The sequence below is a fragment of the Myripristis murdjan genome, chromosome 4, assembly GCF_902150065.1.
Source record: "Myripristis murdjan chromosome 4, fMyrMur1.1, whole genome shotgun sequence".
Lineage (NCBI taxonomy): Eukaryota > Metazoa > Chordata > Actinopteri > Holocentriformes > Holocentridae > Myripristis > Myripristis murdjan.
Window position 1 is genome coordinate 18,397,444 of NC_043983.1, and position 19,156 is coordinate 18,416,599.

Consider the following 19,156-nt stretch of genomic DNA (forward strand, 5'->3'; position numbering starts at 1 on the left):
TATTTACCATCTCTTTATTTAAGTCAGTTTAATTAGTCTAGGAGTTACTTGCACTGACAACACAATGGCTTCTTTACATAATCTTCCAAGAACAATTATCACCAACTTCTAAAGTTGAATGTGTGAATGCTGACAACATTTTACCCCCCAACACAACTATGACCGGACAGATAACACAGCATCTTACAGTGCTGTAGAGAATAATCAATAATCATTACTGTAGGGAATGGCATGTAATATTTAGTGATATCAATCGTTTGTGTGACAACTTGCAAAAAAAGTTGGCAGAGGACAGAAGGCAACTCTCCAAGGCAAGTCCACGGGATACTAGAAAATTTCACACCAATGTGTGTGTTTCTGTTTCGTCAGTTACAGTGGAGTGCTGCAGCTGTCTGGATTCCTGAGGGGTTGGGAGTGGAACAATAGTTCCCCACTTGGGCCTCTCCTCACAAAATAGTTTCTTCTTTCAAAGCTCTATATTAGCATTGTTAGTGAGCCAAGTGCAGTTAAGTATCAGTCTTGCTCTAGATTACTGCCTGGCTCAGGACGGATAAGGTCTTTGCAGAAGTCACAGGTGAGAGCGAACATGATGCTGCCACTCCATCCTGGCGGCACCCTCCCAAGAGGGACCAGCGTGAGGCCTTATGGCCCACGCCTGCAGGGGATTGAGGAGGGATTAGTGCTCATGAAACAACAGAAGGACAGGGCCTGGCCAGTGGAGTGGCAGCACAAACCAACCTCAGCTCTTTCCCAAAGTAGTTTATCTTTTACCTCCCCCTATTGTCTGTATCTGCATGGACCTTGCTGATGATGGACAGGTAATACTGTAAATAGAAGCGGACGGCTTCCATGTTGCAACTACTACGTCTCGCTAAGCAGTTGCTCTTTCCACTTGGATTGTCTCCAGTCCATCAGCCGGGCTCTGCTGAATGTGAAACAGCTCAACAGCCGTGCTTTTAAAATTCCCAGTGGACCAGATCCCAACTCCGTTCTTTGTTATTTCACCTGTTGTCCTTAGCGCTGAACGCCAGGCCCCTGAAACAGAGAGAAGTCTTTCAGTACTAGGTGAACAGTTAAACTGGGGTAAAACTCTGGCACATGGAAATGGATACTGGAGAACAGGGATATCACAAGAATTGGTTCTTGGGCACCAAATCAATACAAAATTTCAGAAATGACACCAATACTTGTGTTTCTAATATTGTGGCTCAGTTACATCTTGCTCTGGTGTAGCTTTAGCTTGCATGTGTGAATAAATACTGCAACATTTAAAGCTGCAGTCATACTTAAGAGGACTGAGGATCAAAATGAGAACACATAATCATACTTTCGTATTTATTGCTACAGCAGGGCTATTCATTCAGTTCCTCTAATCTTAAATGTGTCTTTTATTGGGCTGTACTGTTTTATATTTGCAAATGCTTCACTTGTGACTCAGTATTTTAATTCTAATGTGGTCTAAATGCTTAACACACAAACTTTCTGTTTACTTGTTAATGTTCATACAAAGTTTTTAAATAAAGACATGCACTGAATTGTTTGTCTTTTTTGTGCTGTGGTTACTACATCAGATGTTGAGGATTGCATAACTTCCCTGGTTTGCTATCGACTACCAAACCTCTAGTGTCGTGATCTCTAGTAAGGAATAATAACAACAGACGAATTCAATAGGACTAATAACACAGCAGCCATATAGCCCAGGCCCTCCATCTTCAGGTCTACCAGTGCTAACATGGATAGTTACAGTACTGAGGGGGGACCCGGTTCCCACCGCCTCCACCCTACGCCTGCTCCATGCTGACGGCTTGCAGGCAGCCCGGCTCTAAAGGGTCTGCTTGTGAGAGCTGGTGGTGACAGGCGTAACCCAGGGAGCTCTACCCCTTTCATGGACAGCAGTATACAATGATCCCCTTTTCCACAGCATAGCCTAAAGGGCCCAGTGACTCACTGCCAGCCCCGGCAATCCATGAGAGGAGCCCGGCATTGCCAGGGAGAAAACAATGAACCCTCTATTGAACACCAGATCAGTCACTCATTAAGGAGCGAGATATATTTCTCTGGCGTTTTCTGTCTGAGGCACTCACTCAGTCACATCGGACAGTAACTACAAAATGAGTCACGAAGGTGTCACTTGTGTTCAACAGGCCATGCTGGCATGCCTGTTATATTGCACATAGATAAAAACTCATCATAGGGTTTAACCTTGGAGCGCCAGGATGTATCTTGTTACGTGAGGATGTATCTTGTTTATGTCATCAGCAAACATCAGCAAATATGTGACACCTAATGTATAGCTCATTCGCTTAAGAGAATAAAAGGGAGGCAGCCACAGGACACAGTGTCACCTGCATGTGTGAAGGCAATAAGTGAGGACAGGGAAACAAGGGCAAAGGCATGCTACACTATGGTGCGATGTATTGATAGATTATGGGTTCATCATTAGCAGATTTAAAACTCTGACAATACATTAGTAACCGTTAATAGCTGATGTGGAACAGGGAGGTGATGAAAAAATAATACATTCAACAGGTGCCACTGGTAACCTGTAATAATGAGATGATGTGCCTTTTCAAGCCTGTTTGGTGCCTACTGCTTTACAGGCCAAATGATTAATGATAATTTGAAACTCTATTGATTCCAGTGGAGGTTTCCCCTGTGTTAATAGGGAGGTCAGGGCCAGGCAGTGCCCTTTGTTAATTAGGGACACTTGAGCAGGCTAGGTGCTTGCCAACATGTTTGAATTGGAGAGGGGGTGTACCAAGGAGGATAATCTCTAGAGGAGGCTTTTTGTTAATGATTTTGCCCCCTCATTCACTCATGACTGAGCTAAAATAAACTGGAGTCTCTCATCATACCTTAATCCTTCAGATTCCCCCATGATAAATCACGGCTATGTTTTATCCACACTATTTTTCTGATATCCCAGCTGCCTCATGACTTCACTGCAGTAGGCCTCCACCTGATTTATTTGCTCAACGTTCAGTCTCTCCCTCCAGGCAAATATCGCCTCTTTTGCATCCCTGGACGAGATGAGGAAGGGCTTGTCGGAGGAGTATCCCTGGCCGTGCGTCATGTTGAGCACAAATTTCTCCAGTGCGGGGAAGGTGGAGAGGTTGGAGAAGTGGTAGAGCCTCTGTAGCTCTTCCATGGGGTGCAGCACCAGGTCCTCGTAGCGGATGCGGATGTAATTCCTCCTCACCCAGGGCGGTGCGTTCATCACCAGCATCATGTCACTGAGCCAGTTGTCACAGATGAGCTCCATGGCGCTGGAGACATAGCTCTCTGCCCTGTTCACCCTGTTGTTCGGCACCAGGAGACGCTTGTATTTATCAGTCTGCTTCTTACTCCTCAGCACCTGGATGCTCTCCTTCACCAGGGCCTGTTTCGACTTCAGACGCGAGTTGTGAACAGCTCTCGGGTCTCTGAACAGCTGAATGATCTGCAGGTTGATCGCCGGGTCTTTCATCAAGGGAACCAGCGTGCTCAGGTCCAGCACACGGACCCCTTTGATCACCACCACCGGGTACTTTTTGCACTCCCTCTCCAGTTCCCTGATGTCCCTTTTGGGGCACTTTCCGCACATGTCCTCCTTCACTAATCCAATTTCGTGGCGCTTGTGCGCGTCGCACAGCGGCTCCGAGCAGATCACCTTGTTCATCTTCCAGCCAAATATGAAGGACGTGCTGATGTTTTGAGAGCCGGCGTAAAGTTTGAGCACGGAGAAGTCGCAGCGGTACAGGGCATTCATCATGTCCCGGACGGCGCCCTGGAGGCTGCCCGCGTCCCCCGGGTACAGCGCCTGCCATATGTGCCACATGGGCTCATACAAGTAGAAAACATCGGGGTGCTGATTGAACAACTCCCCTAAAAAAGACGAGCCCGTCCTCCATGTGGCGTGCAGGTAGATGTGTGTCCGACCCTGGCTCCTGTTGTTGTTGCCGGTGTAATCCGCGGTGTCGGACGTGTTGAATTTGTACCCAGTATCCCACAGTGCCATTGTGTTGTCCAAATCGGGGCATCTGGGCTGTTGTTGAAGTCCATGCTTCACTTGCGCGGATTTACTCCGGTAATCTAGCACGTAGGGGATTAGCAGAAGCAGAACTGAATATGCGAGTATTAAAATCAAGTATTTCTTCTGCAGCCGCCTCTTCATTTCCTTGCAGAGAGAGAGAGGGGTGACTGGTGTTTCCTTCTTCTCTTCCTCGGCTCTGCGTTGTGAAGCGTGGTCACCCACGGTGGAGTTATGTTTGCGGGTGGGAGAGAGAGAGAGAGAGAGAGAGAGAGAGAGAGAGAGAGAGAGAGAGAGAGAGAGAGAGGCAGATAGAGGGCAGGGATTAGCCACGCCCCGTTTGTAACGGGAAACATAACCAGATTAGACCCCTTCTCTAACTGCACAAAGATAAAATAAGGAGCATTTGCACAGACCAGAGTTTCTACAGATCGCAAAACGTGTAATCGCATCTGATTTCTGGGTGTGCAAGCTGCCGACATGGTTTGTGTCATCTCAAGAGCCTCTAAAGAGAGGAGACATCAACATCTTAGAAATACAGTCAGCGCTTTCTTCCTCACTAAACAAAAAGTTTCCAAATCAATTATTGTATGCAATATTTTCAAAGTGTTTAAGTGAGTTTATTATCATACAGTCGCGTTTTTAGGTTTTTAGTATTTATTTATTTTTTTTGTTTCTTATCTTCTTTTGTTGGTGTTGCTGTATTTCTCCCTTTAGCACTACTTTATGTGTTACTGTCTTAATACTTAATATATTTGTGGGCAATGATATTATTTCCTGTGTTCATGACTTCAAATAAACACTTGGACACAAAAAGAGAACAAAAAGAGACATCAAAACCTAACGCGCATTCGTGGATTCACGCAATGAACCATGGGAGACTCGTAGAAAATGGTTGTCAGTTTTTAATACAAACCTGTTTATTCATACTCTTAACTTTAATAGTTGGTAGGTTTTTCCCGACAGTTAATTTATTCTCTGTAGTATTCAAGAGGCATCGTTTAGGCAACCTCTGCACTTGATTATTGATTTTGTGCGCGGCTGATTTTGACGCATGCGCACTTGCCCTCACAGGAAGTTGACGTTAGAGCCCAACTGAACGCGGTTTCTCATTCAGTCGTTGCCTTCAGGGGCAGCTCGCAGTCTCTCAGAGCCAAACACAGCAAAACAGAGCCGCTCTGTATGTGCAATGGAAGCCTCAGCCTCAGCCTCGTATAATGTTGTCTTGTTTGTGCTAGCCCGTTAGCTCGCAAAAGCCAATGACACTATAGCCTTAAAGCAAGAGATAAATGTAGCTGCTGGTTAGCTAGCCTCAAGCTAACAACAACAACAACAACACAGGCAGCAGCGCCATGGCACACAGCACCAAATTCGAGAAGGAGACTGAGAGAGAAACAAAAAACCTGATAAGATGCATCACCGGGATAGAAGACGAGGACGACCAGAATTATCAAATGGCGCTTAAATTCTGCTGGTCCAATTTCAGGTGAGTTAATGACAGCGCTGAATGTTGTGTATATTCATACTTGGTGTACAGACATATGCATACACATACGTATATACAGATGTATGCACACACACACACACACACGAACATTTGGACACCTTCTCATTTAATGTTTCTTCTTTATTTTCATGACTATTTACATTATAGATTCTCACTGAAGGCACCAAAACTATGAATGAATACATATGGAATAATGTAGTAAACAAAAAAGTGTGAAATAACTCAAAACATGTTTTATATTTTAGACAAAATAGCCACCCTTTGCTTTGATTACTGCTTTGCTCACTATTGGCATCCTCTCGATGAGCTTCATGAGGTAGTCACCTGAAATAGTTTTCCAACAGTCTTGAAGGAGTTCCCAAAGATGCTGAACACTTGTTGGTCCTTTTGCCTTCACTCTGTGGTCCATCTCATCCCAAACCATCTCAAATGGGTTTAGGTCCAGTGACTGTGGAGGCCAGGTCATCTGCCCCAGCACTCCATCACTCTCCTTCTTGGTCAAATAGCCCTTACACAGCCTGGAGGTGTGTTTGGAGTCATTGTCCTGTTGAAAAATAAATGATGGTCCAACTAAACGCAAACCGGATGGGATGGCATGTCGCTGCAGGATGCTGTGGTAGCCATGCTGGTTCAGTGTGCCTTCAATTTTGAATAAATCCCCAACAGTGTCACCAGCAAAACACCCCCACACCATCACACCTCCTCCTCCATGCTTCACAGCGGGAACCAGGCATGTGGAATCCATCCGTTCACCTTTTCTGCGTCTCACAAAGACACGGCGGTTGGAACCAAAGATCTCAAATTTGGACTCATCAGACCAAAGCACAGATTTCCACTGGTCTAATGTCCATTCCTTGTGTTTCTTGGCTCAAACAAATCTCTTCTGCTTGTTGCCTCTCCTTAGCAGTGGTTTCCTAGCAGCTGTTTGACCATAAAGGCCTGATTGGCGCAGTCTCCTCTGCACAGTTGATGTAGAAATGTGTCTTCCACTAGAACTCTGTGTGGCATTTATCTGGTCTCTGATCTGAGCTGCTGTTAACTTGCGATTTCTGAGGCTGGTGACTTGGATGAGCTTATCTTCAGCAGCAGAGGTGACTCTTGGTCTTCCTTTCCTGGGTCGGTCCTCATGTGAGCCAGTTTCGTCGTAGCGCTTGATGGTTTTTGCGACTGCACTTGGGGACACATTCAAAGTTTTTGCAATTTTCCGGACTGACTGACCTTCAGCTCTTAAAGTAATGATGGACTGTCGTTTCCCTTTACTTAGCTGATTGGTTCTTGCCATAATATGAATTCTAACAGTTGTCAAATAGGGCTGTTATAGCTGTGTACCAACCTGACTTCTGCACAACACAACTGATGGTCCCAGCCCCATTAAGAAGGCAAGAAATTCCACAAATGAACCCTGACAAGGCACACCTGTGAAGTGAAAACCATTTCAGGTGACTACATCATGAGGCTCATTGAGAGAAGGCCAAGGGTTTGCAGCGCTGTCAACAAAGCAAAGGGTGGCTACTTTGAGGAATCTAAAATATAAAACATATTTAGAGTTATTTAACAATTTTTTCTTTGCTACATAATTCCACATATCTTGCTTCATATATTTGATGTCTTAAGTATGTATCTACAATGTAGAAAGTAGTAAGAAGAATGAGATAGGAAGGACAGTGATGCCGGTACAGATGTGGGGGACTCCATTTCTAACCAAATACTTGTCAGTTAAGTTACCATGACGACAGGAGTCACGCTGCTGTGGTCTCTCACTTGTCAGGTTTCACCGCTTCCTGGATGTGGACAGCCATAAAGTTCAACGTAGTATAAGCGGGTGAGTTGAGTCTGGCATAGTCATCCTTAGTGTGTGTTTTGCACGACATTATCATGTGTAACTCTCCAACTATTTTTAGGATATATGAAAAGCTGATGATCCACTCAGACCTAAGTAAAGCAGAGAGCTGGAGGAGGCTGACTGAAGAGTTCCTCAGTTCACCTTTACCTAACACAGATGGAACTAAGGTACAACACTGATATGTCTGGTAAAATAGCTGAGTCATTAATCAGGGCTGCACAGTGTGGACGATATTTATGCCAAATATCTCGATAGTGATGCGATATACATTATGACTATGTGTTCGCACTTATTTGAAAATTTTAATGATGCAGCAGAGAAAATTAAGCATTTTTCAGAAACAGCATAATAATAACAAATGGGTGTAGAAAATGCAGTTAATTTGTCTGTGATCAGAACAGACCAAGCGCTTTCTAAGGCGATATTAATATCTCACATGTTCATATCTACATAACAATATGATGATGCATCATTCAGTCCTGTCTTTAATGAACAAAAGGTAGCTTTCTCAAAACAGGCCGCAGAGCAAAGTGCCAGGATACTCTTCTCGGTGACCCATATTTCTGTAATATGTTATATTCCTCCAGGGATTCAGGAATATTTTTCACACATATCCCAGAATCCTTAGAATCATCACAGAACAAAATATTATATAATCTGCAACTGGCCCGTAACAATTTAGTGTTCCTTTGTGTTTGCAGACTGATGTGCATCATAGTATACTGTCCCTGTTGCTCTTGCTATCGGGGTCCCCCTCAAACACAAACTTCACCGAGAGACCCCGGGTGAAGGAGGCTGGTGAGTTTCATTTCTCTTGTAATGTTGTTTAACCACTAGCAAACTGTGTACCTGCCTATGTAACCATCAGCTCTTAAACCTGTGTTTGTGCAGAAAAAGAAGATAACTTTGACTGGGCTAAATATCTGATGGAGGGTGAGGACATCGACAATGGACCATACCCAGATACTCCCGTATGTACATTATAACCTGAATTATGTCATGATTTTCTGCTCCACAAATTAGATCATGTGCAGCAATGAAATCCCTACTCTCAGTGTCACAGAGGTGGAAAAAGCTGGTGAATCTCAGTTGTGTTTAATCATTATCACCATCTGCATGACTGTCTTCCAAGTTCAGGACCTAAACAGTGGGAGGGGCTATTGATCAAGTGGAAACCATCATTAGCTTGACTCCCCAATATAACAATGTATGAATATTGTATAAGTCAAAAACTATTTGAATATGTGACAGAGTCCATCTACTTTGGTGCACAATCGTATATTTTCATGGTCTTTCAGTTTGCAACCTTCTGTGGATGTCTATCCTCATCTGTGTGTTTTGTTTTTTTTTTTATAATGATGACATTTTGAATGTCAACTCCCTTTATGTGATGCTGATGCCAGTCAAGTAGTTCATATTTATCATTTGAATGAAAGCGCTCTGTTTTGTACAACACATCCCACCACCGCTCTTCGGCCAAGTTTTACATGACTTATTAATGAACTTACACTATTATTGTTGCTATTATAGTAGTAATTATTAACTATTACATGGGTTATGATCAGTGGCTATGACTTGTGTGTTTGCTGCAGTAGTGGGTCAGTCAAATGTGAAATAAAAGTGAAAAATGCTTTCAGTTAAAAGGCTATAGGCTGTGAAAAAAATAAAAATGGTATTTTTTCCCACTGTAGCTAGATATAAAGTGTTATTAATTTTTTCTAGATCTGAGTGACCGGAGTAGTTCTGATGATTGATACTGTACTTTGGTCAATACTTTAAAAGTATTGATGATCGATGCCCAGGCCTGTCTTTATCTAAATATCTAATGTTGGTTATTTTTTAGGAGTGGTCTGAGGAGGAGAGTGAAGACGAGGACAGCCAGCAGCCAATCAGCAGGGAGGATTCTGGGATCCAGGTGGATCGCACCCCCCAGGAGGATCAGGACAACACTGACAAGACGGTTCCAGTCACATGGACAGGTGTGGACTGATCATCGAGCGAAACAACAAAAAACAAACAAGGAATAACAAAAAAGACATTTATATTCCATGTACTCTTGATAACTGATTATATCAAACTGATAGAGAACCAAAGTGCATATATGGGCTCTGCACATATGTTTTTCTACAATAATGCTTTTTTTGAATGTTATGATAATTTCAGTTATTGTCATTCCAGTGGGTGAGCCTGACGCTCGGGCCTGGCTTGAACAGCATGTGGTGACGCCCTATTGGGTGGCTCATGCCCCTCGTTTTCCCCACAGCCTACATTTACACTCCAACTTGCTCAATGTTTGGTAAGACTCCTCCAAATTGTGGTGTGGCTTTCATTATAAAATAGCTGTGTTGATAAGAATGATTTGTGAGGATAATTAAGGATGCTAAGGAGGAACAAGATTTGCAGAAGTGATTATAAAATGTTTATCTAAATGTAACTGGTGAAGGCTTCAGTGTTGTGTTGTTGTTGTTTTTTAACTCAGGGATCAGCACTTATACAACAGTGATCCATTGTATCTGCCAGAAGAAAAGGCCTTTGTCACAGAGACCCAAGTTATACGGGAGACACTGTGGTAAGATTTGATGATGCTCTGATTGATTGTAAACGTTCTCACTGTACAGCCTCACAAACAAGATTGTCTTGCCTTGGCTCAGAAATTATAACTTGTAGGGGGCTTGTAAGTCCTTAAACTGTTGCATCCTTGTTGGATAATAGGGATGATCCAAGTCCTTAAAGGACCATACCACTGGTTTTGCATGTGTAGTGTAATATCTACAAAATGTATATACAGTAGTTGATATTTCTGCTAATATTTTCCCAAAGCAAGCAGTTGTATTTTGAAAATTCCATATAATTTTCCTACCTTTTTCCCAGCCATTGGTTACCATTCATTGCACTTTGATATGAAAATTTAACTTAACAAGACCTCAAACTTTCTTCACATCAGTGTCCCATCACTGTTATAAAGTCATCAACATTAGTTTAAGAACAGCAGCACTGGTGTGTTTTGATGACTTGAAATTGGGTGGAGTGAAATGGTCTCCACCAGAAAATAGTCCCCTGAGAAACGTTTGCTTAACACAGCCAATTATCTGCTGTGTAGTTTATGAATGGTGATGACTTTGTTAGACATAGAAGCAAAACATTATAAGGTGGGTGTTTCAACAAAAAATTTAGTTAAAATCAAAGAATTTTGATTATATATTGTGAAATCACTGGTATGGTCCTTTTTAAAGGGTTTATATTTGTCTCAGTGTTGTGTTACTTTACAATTGAGCTGGAGCTTCTGAATATTGGTTACAGGCTTCTCTCTGGGGTGAAGAAGCACTTTATATTTCAGCATCATGATGGAAAAGTGTCAGTAAGGAATAATGTGGTGGTAACTCATCTGACAAGCGTAAGTGAGAAAGCTGAAAATTGCTTGTGTTTAATTATGATAAATATTTTGATAGATTCCTCTATGATGAGATGCATGGCTGCTGTCTGACCACAGTTGTTTGTTTCTCCTCTGTGCTACAGAACTGCCTGCGCTCTGTACTGGAACATATTGCAGTGTATGGGCAGGCAGTATTCAGGCTGCAGAGGTTCATTGATGAGGTAACAGGATACAGCTCTGAGCCAAGCCCGCCAGGCTCCAGCTCCTCCCATTCCTCTAAGAAGGGCTCAGAGCCTCCATTCAGGACCTACCAGGCCTTTGTCTGGGCACTTTACAAGTATTTCACCAGCTTCAAAGAGGAACTGACCACAATTGAGAAAGAACTCATATGCAAAGGCAAGTGCCTGTATGCTAAAGCTGTGTTTGGCGCACAAGGGGTATTTCTTCCTGCCTCAGCTGTTGGCTCATGTGTCCTGATTTGTAGATGAGACGGTAACCCTGTCTGGCGTTCTGGAGCGACTCAGTCCTCACTTGGCGCAGATCAAAGAGCTACACAAAGTCTTCTGCACCGGAGTCGCTGAAGTGCCCCCTGAAACTCCAAATGTTGTGCGGGCCTCACACCTGCTCAACACCCTCTACAAGGCTATTATTGAGTATGACAGTGTCGGCGAGGCATCAGAGCAAGCTGTGAGTATCTTAACTATTCATGGGTCCTGTCCCATCTTGGTTTTAACATTCTGCTTTTAATCTGACAGCTGAGACAGATGAGAAAGGTCTGGCAGCAGGCCGAAGACTTCAGAGGAAGGCATTCCTTGATGTCTTCATGTCTGCTGCTCGACGTCATTGAGGCAGATTGCTTTTCACACCTGGTGGTATCATCATGTGTCTCAACTGCATCTCTAGGGACTACTTGTGACTGGATTTGTGATAGACCAGATGTCTGTCAGAATTGCTTCTTTCCTTTATTTTCTTTCTGTTATTCCTCTGTATCTTTGTCCAGCTATCCCCCATCCTTTCCTCCTCCTCACTTTTATATTCCCTGTTTGTGGCCCATTTACAAAACAAATTTTGAACTTTCCACCATCTTCCTTCCTTCCTCAAAGCACCTAGGTGGTCTTTTGATGTTCGAGACTCATCGGATCACATTAGCGTTCACACTTCAAGCACTACATGTCCTAATGCGTCCCAGACCACCTGATTAGTCGTTTAGATGATCGGCTCACAGTCCCTCTCCAAGACGTGCACACCTGTACTCAGAAGTCCATTTGTTATTGGATCACCCAATGGATGGATGGGGTCATAGTCATGGATCATTTTTTACTTCTGCTTTCATGTCTACAAACCCATAATGCAAAGTTCATGGTTCCTGGAAACAGATCTGTCTACATGGTCATTTCTGCAATCTCTCTCTGCACTAGGTGGCCCTGTTATTCTCACTGTGGACAGAGACGGTCAGACCTTACTTGGAGATTGTGGATGAATGGATTGTTCATGGTCACCTGTTTGACCCAGCCAAAGAGTTCATTATCCAAAGGTACAGAGTGTGGGCATCAGACTTTCACTAGGACTCTACTCTAGACAGAGTCCTAGAGCATCTGTTGTCACCTGACTTTTACAACCTGATATCTTTTTGCTCATGGCAGCACAGTTGATACATTTATTTGGTCAAGTTTTTAAATACATGCTCAGACAAGTGATTTCTGGTTGGCACTGTCATCTCTCAATAAGAATGACTGACAGTTGACTGAGAGGGACTTTCACATTCCAAAGACATGCAAATCAGACAGATCAGAGGTGCTAAATTCGCTGTAGGTTTGAATTTAACTGACAGTCTGTCTATGTGTTAATTCTGTGATGATTAATTGCTGAGATGATTAGATAAGTCTGTAGAGAAAATAAATGAGTGAATGTCTTTGCCCAGGAACAAGGATGTGCCAGTCAACCACCGGGACTTCTGGTATGCCACCTACACACTGTACAGTGTGTCTGAGACGGTAGAGAACGACGAGAAGCTGAATGACGCAGCCAGTGGGAGCTCTGGAGGAGATCAGGGCTCAAGCAACAGGCAGCTCACCATGGTGTCCTTCTTGAAACCGGTCCTCAAGCAGATCATCATGGCTGGGAAGTCCATGCAGCTGCTCAAAAATTTGGACTGCAAAGAGGCTGAGCAGTCTGAGAGATCTTCTAGAGGTCAGGGTTTGGTTTACAACTGTGCAAAGTGTTGTTGTTTGATGCGAGATGTGACATGAGCAGGTTTAAAAGTGGTTGCTGTCACAAAAACAGAAGTTGGGCGGTTTCCTACTTCTGTATTTGAATATGAACTGTTTTATGATGGCACTGATGTGTATAAGAGAGTCCATGAGTTGCCATATTTTATTTAAAAAATCTCCCTTTTCCCAGAACAAGTCCTCATGCAGGTGCATCAAAAGAGGAATATGTCTTGTATCAAAGGAACAAAACACCACACAGCTATTACTCAACATCAAGCAGCGTGCAGGATTTTAAAAAGAGTCTAAAATGGTTTAGAGTAATTACAACTTTAAACACAGAAAATCAAAGGCCGAGGTTTTCCACTGTTTGTATATGTACATTCCAGATGCAGAGAGGAAGAGTTTATATACACTGTTCCTGGAGTCGGTGCAGTCACGCCTCTGCCGCCCTGAGGACTCGCCCTCAGATACAGTGAGTGAACAACAGGCCACCAAGAGGAGTCTTATTAAGATGCAGTCCATTGTAGCACAACATCTGCAGATCGATGACGTCCACGATCCGCTGTTGGCCATCAACTTTGCCAGGTAAGTAGTGACCATAGCATTAACAGTACAATTTGCATAGTTATATTTTAGGGCATTGTATTACATCCAGATGATTAGTGTCACAACATCAGAAACCCAGTCAGTCATAGCACAATTTGTTTAAAAGTCTTTACATAAATAAATTATGTTTATTTGTACTGAACTTGTGTTTTTAAATAAAAAGCAAAAGTTTTGGAATGTGATGTAGCTGTTGTTGCCTGCAGGCTGTACCTGGAGCAGAGTGACTTCCATGAAAGATTCTCCGGAGGTGATTTCATTGTGGACCGTTCATCACAGTCGGTCACCTGCCAGACCTTTGAGCTGACCCTGCGCTCCTGCCTCTACCCCCACATCGAGAGGAGGTACATTGAGTGCTGTGGGAACCTTATGAAGACTCTGAAAAAAGACTATAAGTAAGTATCAGCCTTCCTGTTACTGTGTCAGGTCAGACTCTCAGTTATTATTATGACAAATGGTGTAGCAGCTTCCTTGATGTTTCCACAGGCTGCTGGAATACCTCCAAGCTATGAGGAACTACTTCCTCCTGGAGGCTGGAGACACCATGTATGACTTCTACACAGCTATATTTGACAAGGTGCTGGAGAAGGAGAGCTGGCAGCAGCTGTCCTTCCTCAACGTGCAGCTGCAGGAGGCAGTCGGGCAGCGCTACCCGGAGGACAGCAGCAGGTACTGCATGCATTTACTGTTGGATTTAAGAATTAGAAGTGATTTTCAAAATGTTGTTCAGGTGTTTTCACAGAATGTTTTTTTTTTATTATTTTTATTTTTATTTTTTTTTATTTTTAATTTTTAATATTTTTCATGAGCAACACCATACATCACCTCATACATATATTTGATAATAGGTTGTCAATTTTCTTGGAGACCATCGACCCTGCCAGGAAAAAACAGCCTGTGAATAATCTCGATGTACTTACACTCAGTTACAAGGTATGCAAAGTCAATGTGTTTTTTGTTTTCTTTTTATGGAGGGTTAATTATTAAACATGCAAACATGACATTTCCTCATTTTTTGCCCACCAGGTTCCCTGGCCTGTCGACATTGTAATCAGCTCCGAGTGTCAGAAGATTTATAATCAAGTGTTTCTCCTGCTGCTGCAGATCAAATGGGCCAAATACAGTTTAGACACACTTCGATTCAATGGTATGCTCGGAAGGCACATTTAAATTGTTTTCTTGAAGCACCATATTAATGAATAACTATTGAAATTCGTGAGGAATATATCTGTTCTATAAAAACAATAAGTGTGACTCAGTGAAAGAATATTTAAGCACTAGTTTTCCCCAAACAGTTATCTTTACATTCAGCAGGTGCTAGCAGGCATACTAGACTAGAATGGTGGGAATAATTAGAAAGCATAAAATGAAAGTATTATGACTCTGCTGTTTACTGATACGATAATTATGGTTCATAAAGTGTCACCACTGTCTAATTGCTTGTTATATTTCCCCATTTTCCTGGGAGAGGGGGCAAGTGGGTTTTCATGAGCAAGGAAATGTTGCAATACTGGCCTGAATCCACACTAATGCATATCTAATGCTGATAAAAGCACAAAGTAGTGAGTTAATCACTTCAGTTGTAATGTAATACATTTTTATTTGCACTCTTTCACCTCATCCATGCTGATCAAACTGTTTTCTGTGTTGAATGTGCTTGTTCTTCACAGATCTGACTGAAGCCACTAAGAAACTGGAGGGGGGTGTTGCTGAGGAAGTAACAGTCAAGGAGACGATAAATCAACAGATTCACCGGATGTGTCTGCTGCGAGTCAAACTCATGCACTTTGTCAACAGCCTTCACAACTACATCATGACCAGGGTGAGACACATAACGGAAAAGGGGTGATTATTCAGTGAAACATTTTGTGCATGTCATTAAAACCTGTAAGATTAGAGTTAAGAAAAAGTTTCCAGTTGGTGCCCATTTATACTGAATAAGTTTCATGAGTTGTTGGGCCATGATAATTACCTAGTGCACAGTGGGCAAAAATAATTAACAGCAGAAAATCAGAAATTGGGTTTTGTATGCACAAAAGGGGGTATTTACTTTTTCTGGCATCTCTGATGAAAAGATGAGATTTTAATTGACATATTTGCATATAATGTGTTTGTCAAAACTGTGTCTCGATAGATTCTACACAGCACAGGTCTGGAGTTTCAGCACCAAGTACAGGAAGCTAAGGACCTGGACCAGCTGATCAAGATCCATTACAGATACTTGTCAACCATTCATGACCGCTGCCTGCTGAGGGAGAAGGTAAATCCTACAGGGATCAGTGAATTGTCACATCGCTTTAAAAACTGGAGAAATATTTTTTTCTCATGTTGTTTTGTCATATTATCATACTTCCTGTTCAAATTGGGGTTGTGTGGATGTAGGTTGGTTCCTTTAGCCACAAAATGTTTTGATCTTTCCCCAGGTCAGTTTTGTGAAGGAGGCAATAATGAAGGTTCTCAATCTGGTCCTCATCTTCTCTGATCGATGGCAAGCTGGGTTTGGAGCATGGAAGTAAGAGTTCTTATGTAAACTGTTCAGCACAAAATGTATGACCTAAACTGTTGAAGTCACAAAAATGTCTGATCATAAATCAAGAGTCAAGAAGTTTTATTTCACCATTTTGTGCTCAGACAAGCTGGGTACAATAGGAATTCTTGTGCAGAGTCCCCCAGGAGTCAGACTAAGTTAAAAAAAAAAAAAAAAAAAAAAAGTAATAAAAGTTTAAAAGAGACTTGTTAAAAAGAATAAGTCAAGGCAAATACTCATGTAGAACAACAATCAGAAACTCTGTTTTGCAAAGTATAACAGATTCCAGAAGAATTGGACCTGTTTAATTGGTTAATACATTACAGTCACACAATGATGAGTGATATAGTAGATACAACAAAACCTTACATACAGTAATAATGTCACGTAACACAACCAGATATAGCTCATTACAATGTGTTTTACTCTCTGCTGTGCTGAAAGAGTTTCACTTAATTGTCATTCAGACCACAGCTCCCTCCCACTACTCTGGTACAGTATCAGAACATAGAAAGTTATTAATCATACTGTAGCTGTAGTTTTCTGTTTAACTAAACTCAATGCGAAGTTGAAAGAAAAAAAACTGAATTAAATTTTAGCCACGTCATGTCATTTTTTCAGAAGGTGTACTACAAACTTCATGAGAAGTCTGTATTTTCTGGACGGCTGTTTTATACAGTGTGGTTCAGTCAGAGGAGGTTATGGCTGACTACACAGGAGTTCTTGTTTTCATTTTTAAATTTAGGCTACTTGGTAGGCAATTGCCTTGTCAAATCCTGAGGTGCCCTAATGAAAGAGGAAATTGCACGAATCTACTGAAAAAGCAGTTATTTCTCAAAATAGTACAAATTACTAACTTAGATAGTTTTTCCACTCCTTTTGAAAGCACAGAACATTTTATTAAAAGGAGATTTAAAAAGCCATTATAGACATTCCAATATTGCTGGATATGATGATGATTATTGTTGTTGTTTAGCATAGTAGTTAAGAGCTTTTGTGTGTGTTCTAAAAATATTTGTGTGTCAAGATGGTTGTGGCTTGAATGTTGAAAGTTGGTTTTTCATTTAAAACAGACAAATGTAGATGTTGGTTTACAATTTATTGCAACCATTTTAATTAAAGAACAATCTGTGCTGCTCCAGCTTTCCTTTTCTGACTGCACATTGTGTTTATCTTTGAATTTCAGGATTGAGTCCATTGATAAGATGGAGTCAGATTTCAAAAACTGTCACATGTTCCTGGTGACAATCCTGAATAAAGCTGTTTGCCGTGGCTCCTTTCCTCACTGTAAGTAAAACACAGAGTCTTTGTTGAATTTATATAATGAAGGCCTCTTTTTCCAGTAATCCACTAATTATACTAATGGGTTGAAAGGTCACTCTCCAAGAGATATATTTTCAAATCAGTAAAACAGGCTTTTTATACATTATTTACAGATCAAGGTTAGTATGGATAATGAAAATTAACAAAATAATGAAAAATAGGTGTTAAATAACCTTTTCATTAACTGATATAAAAAACAAGGCTTTAAAAAAATGAGAACTGAAACTGTATTTTGTCTTTATAAAAGTAAAGTAAACTAAAATTATAGAGAAAATGTCTTCAGTTTTCAGCTTTGTCAATGTATCTGGTTGTTCTTTTGTCCTAAGTAAATGCATTTTTAAAAAAATACTATGATGTTTTGTTGAGTTTTTATTACACAATATGTTTTCTGGCTTTTTTTTTTTTTTTTTTTTTAATCTTGCCCTGACTAATCCCCCATATTATATTACAAAAAAGACTAAAAATAGCACTGAAACTAGTGAAAATTAAACTAAAATTAAGCTTTGTTTTTTAATAAAAACTAACCAAACTAGCAAACCTGCTTTAAAAACTAATTACAACTAAACTGAAATTGAAAACATGTTAAAACAAGATAAAAATGCACAACTATAACAGTCCTTGGTGCAGATGGAGATGAGTGGCTTACATTGAAGTGATCATATTCATCGTTTCCTCTTCTCTTCACAGTGGAGTCCCTCGCCCTGTCGCTGATGGCCGGCTTCGAGCAGTGCTGAGGACTCAGCTGTGTGCCGCTGCGCTCCTTCCACTGCTGTCGCTGGTCCGTGAGAAGCTGCATCAGATATGAGTCTCGTCTCCAGGCACCAGGGTGACGTCACCGTCTGCACCCGGGGAGCCAGACTTGGACCAGTGTGTTTTGGTGTCACACGTCTTTTGACGGCCATCGTCATACACCCTGTCTGTGAACATGCAGAGCTACATGTGACGCTTCTGGATCTGAACGATGTTGCTATTTGTAAATTTTTTTTTTTTTTTTTTTTTAATGAGCTGTTATGCTGTTTGTGATTAATGTGTACATATGCTCAATAAATATTGCACAATGCCGTTGGTTATGTCATGTCATATTTCAGTAAACTGCAGCTTTGTTTTATAAATTTTAGTATTTACATATAATCACATAAAATAACTATCAACAAGTTATGAGCAGACAAGACATTTTCATCTTTAATTATGACTGTGGAAAGTTTGAGCGTAATTCTTTCAAACAATTTATTATCTTAAATTCAACTTAATGGTAGCATTATTAGAGAAGAAACTGATAAAAATGTTGCACATTAAGGGTTAAAGATGAATGATGAATAAGTTTTTCATGTTAGTAAAGTGGATTTGTTTATATACTTTTCCTCAGACACATGGAGTGTGGACTTAGATCCCAATGTCAAGGCTTTGTGTCAAAATGCCAGTGCTAACAAGGGTACAGTTTTTACATCTGCATCATTTGGAAATTTTGTGGTGTTAAGCTAATCTGTTTGGAAATGTGTTACTATTTATGGTATGTCCCGCCTACTACCACATCCCTCTTTTGGCTGAGCAGCCTGAGAAGTGAACCAGGTCTTCTGCGGCCCAGGGCATAATGTCACCAAATCACTGATACTTGAGTGTATCCGTTTTGTGCGACTGCATTATCGTTCATAATGAAATATTGAACTGTCTACTGCACTACATTTATCTGATGTTTGCAGTTAATATTGACTGTGCAGAATATTCTTTCACATGCAAAACAAAAGGTGATGCATTGTTAGA

The 19,156-nt window shown here is 41.4% G+C and overlaps 2 protein-coding genes across 2 annotated transcripts; one reads left to right on the plus strand and one right to left on the minus strand.

Annotated features, from left to right (window-relative positions):
* chst7 (carbohydrate (N-acetylglucosamine 6-O) sulfotransferase 7) lies at positions 1-4,281 on the minus strand. The gene is made up of 2 exons (XM_030049610.1): positions 2,856-4,281; positions 1-1,035 (listed from the first exon to the last, which is right to left on the minus strand). The coding sequence occupies exon 1, from the start codon at positions 4,151-4,153 to the stop codon at positions 2,891-2,893; it is 1,263 nt and encodes a 420-aa protein (XP_029905470.1). The 5' UTR covers positions 4,154-4,281; the 3' UTR covers positions 1-1,035; positions 2,856-2,890.
* Positions 4,282-5,110: 829 nt separating this feature from the next.
* tubgcp5 (tubulin gamma complex component 5) lies at positions 5,111-18,460 on the plus strand. Its single transcript, XM_030050425.1, has 23 exons — positions 5,111-5,495; positions 7,285-7,338; positions 7,418-7,526; positions 8,061-8,157; positions 8,251-8,330; positions 9,203-9,338; positions 9,538-9,655; positions 9,839-9,928; positions 10,660-10,753; positions 10,876-11,128; positions 11,217-11,419; positions 12,151-12,266; positions 12,654-12,922; positions 13,329-13,527; positions 13,752-13,940; positions 14,032-14,214; positions 14,394-14,478; positions 14,572-14,692; positions 15,216-15,367; positions 15,680-15,805; positions 15,969-16,057; positions 17,259-17,359; positions 18,083-18,460. The coding sequence occupies exons 1-23, from the start codon at positions 5,362-5,364 to the stop codon at positions 18,127-18,129; spliced, it is 3,045 nt and encodes a 1,014-aa protein (XP_029906285.1). The 5' UTR covers positions 5,111-5,361; the 3' UTR covers positions 18,130-18,460.
* Positions 18,461-19,156: the final 696 nt, after the last annotated feature.

What these genes read in the sequence shown, in the direction of transcription:
- chst7 (XM_030049610.1), bottom strand. Translation starts at nt 4,153, where the DNA reads ATGAAGAGGCGGCTGCAGAAGAAATACTTGATTTTAATACTCGCATAT.
- tubgcp5 (XM_030050425.1), top strand. Translation starts at nt 5,362, where the DNA reads ATGGCACACAGCACCAAATTCGAGAAGGAGACTGAGAGAGAAACAAAA. An exon ending in TTGGCCATCAACTTTGCCAG is followed by an intron (nt 13,528 to 13,751) that starts GTAAGTAGTGAC and finishes TGTTGCCTGCAG; the next exon opens with GCTGTACCTGGAGCAGAGTG. An exon ending in GCTGGGTTTGGAGCATGGAA is followed by an intron (nt 16,058 to 17,258) that starts GTAAGAGTTCTT and finishes TTTGAATTTCAG; the next exon opens with GATTGAGTCCATTGATAAGA.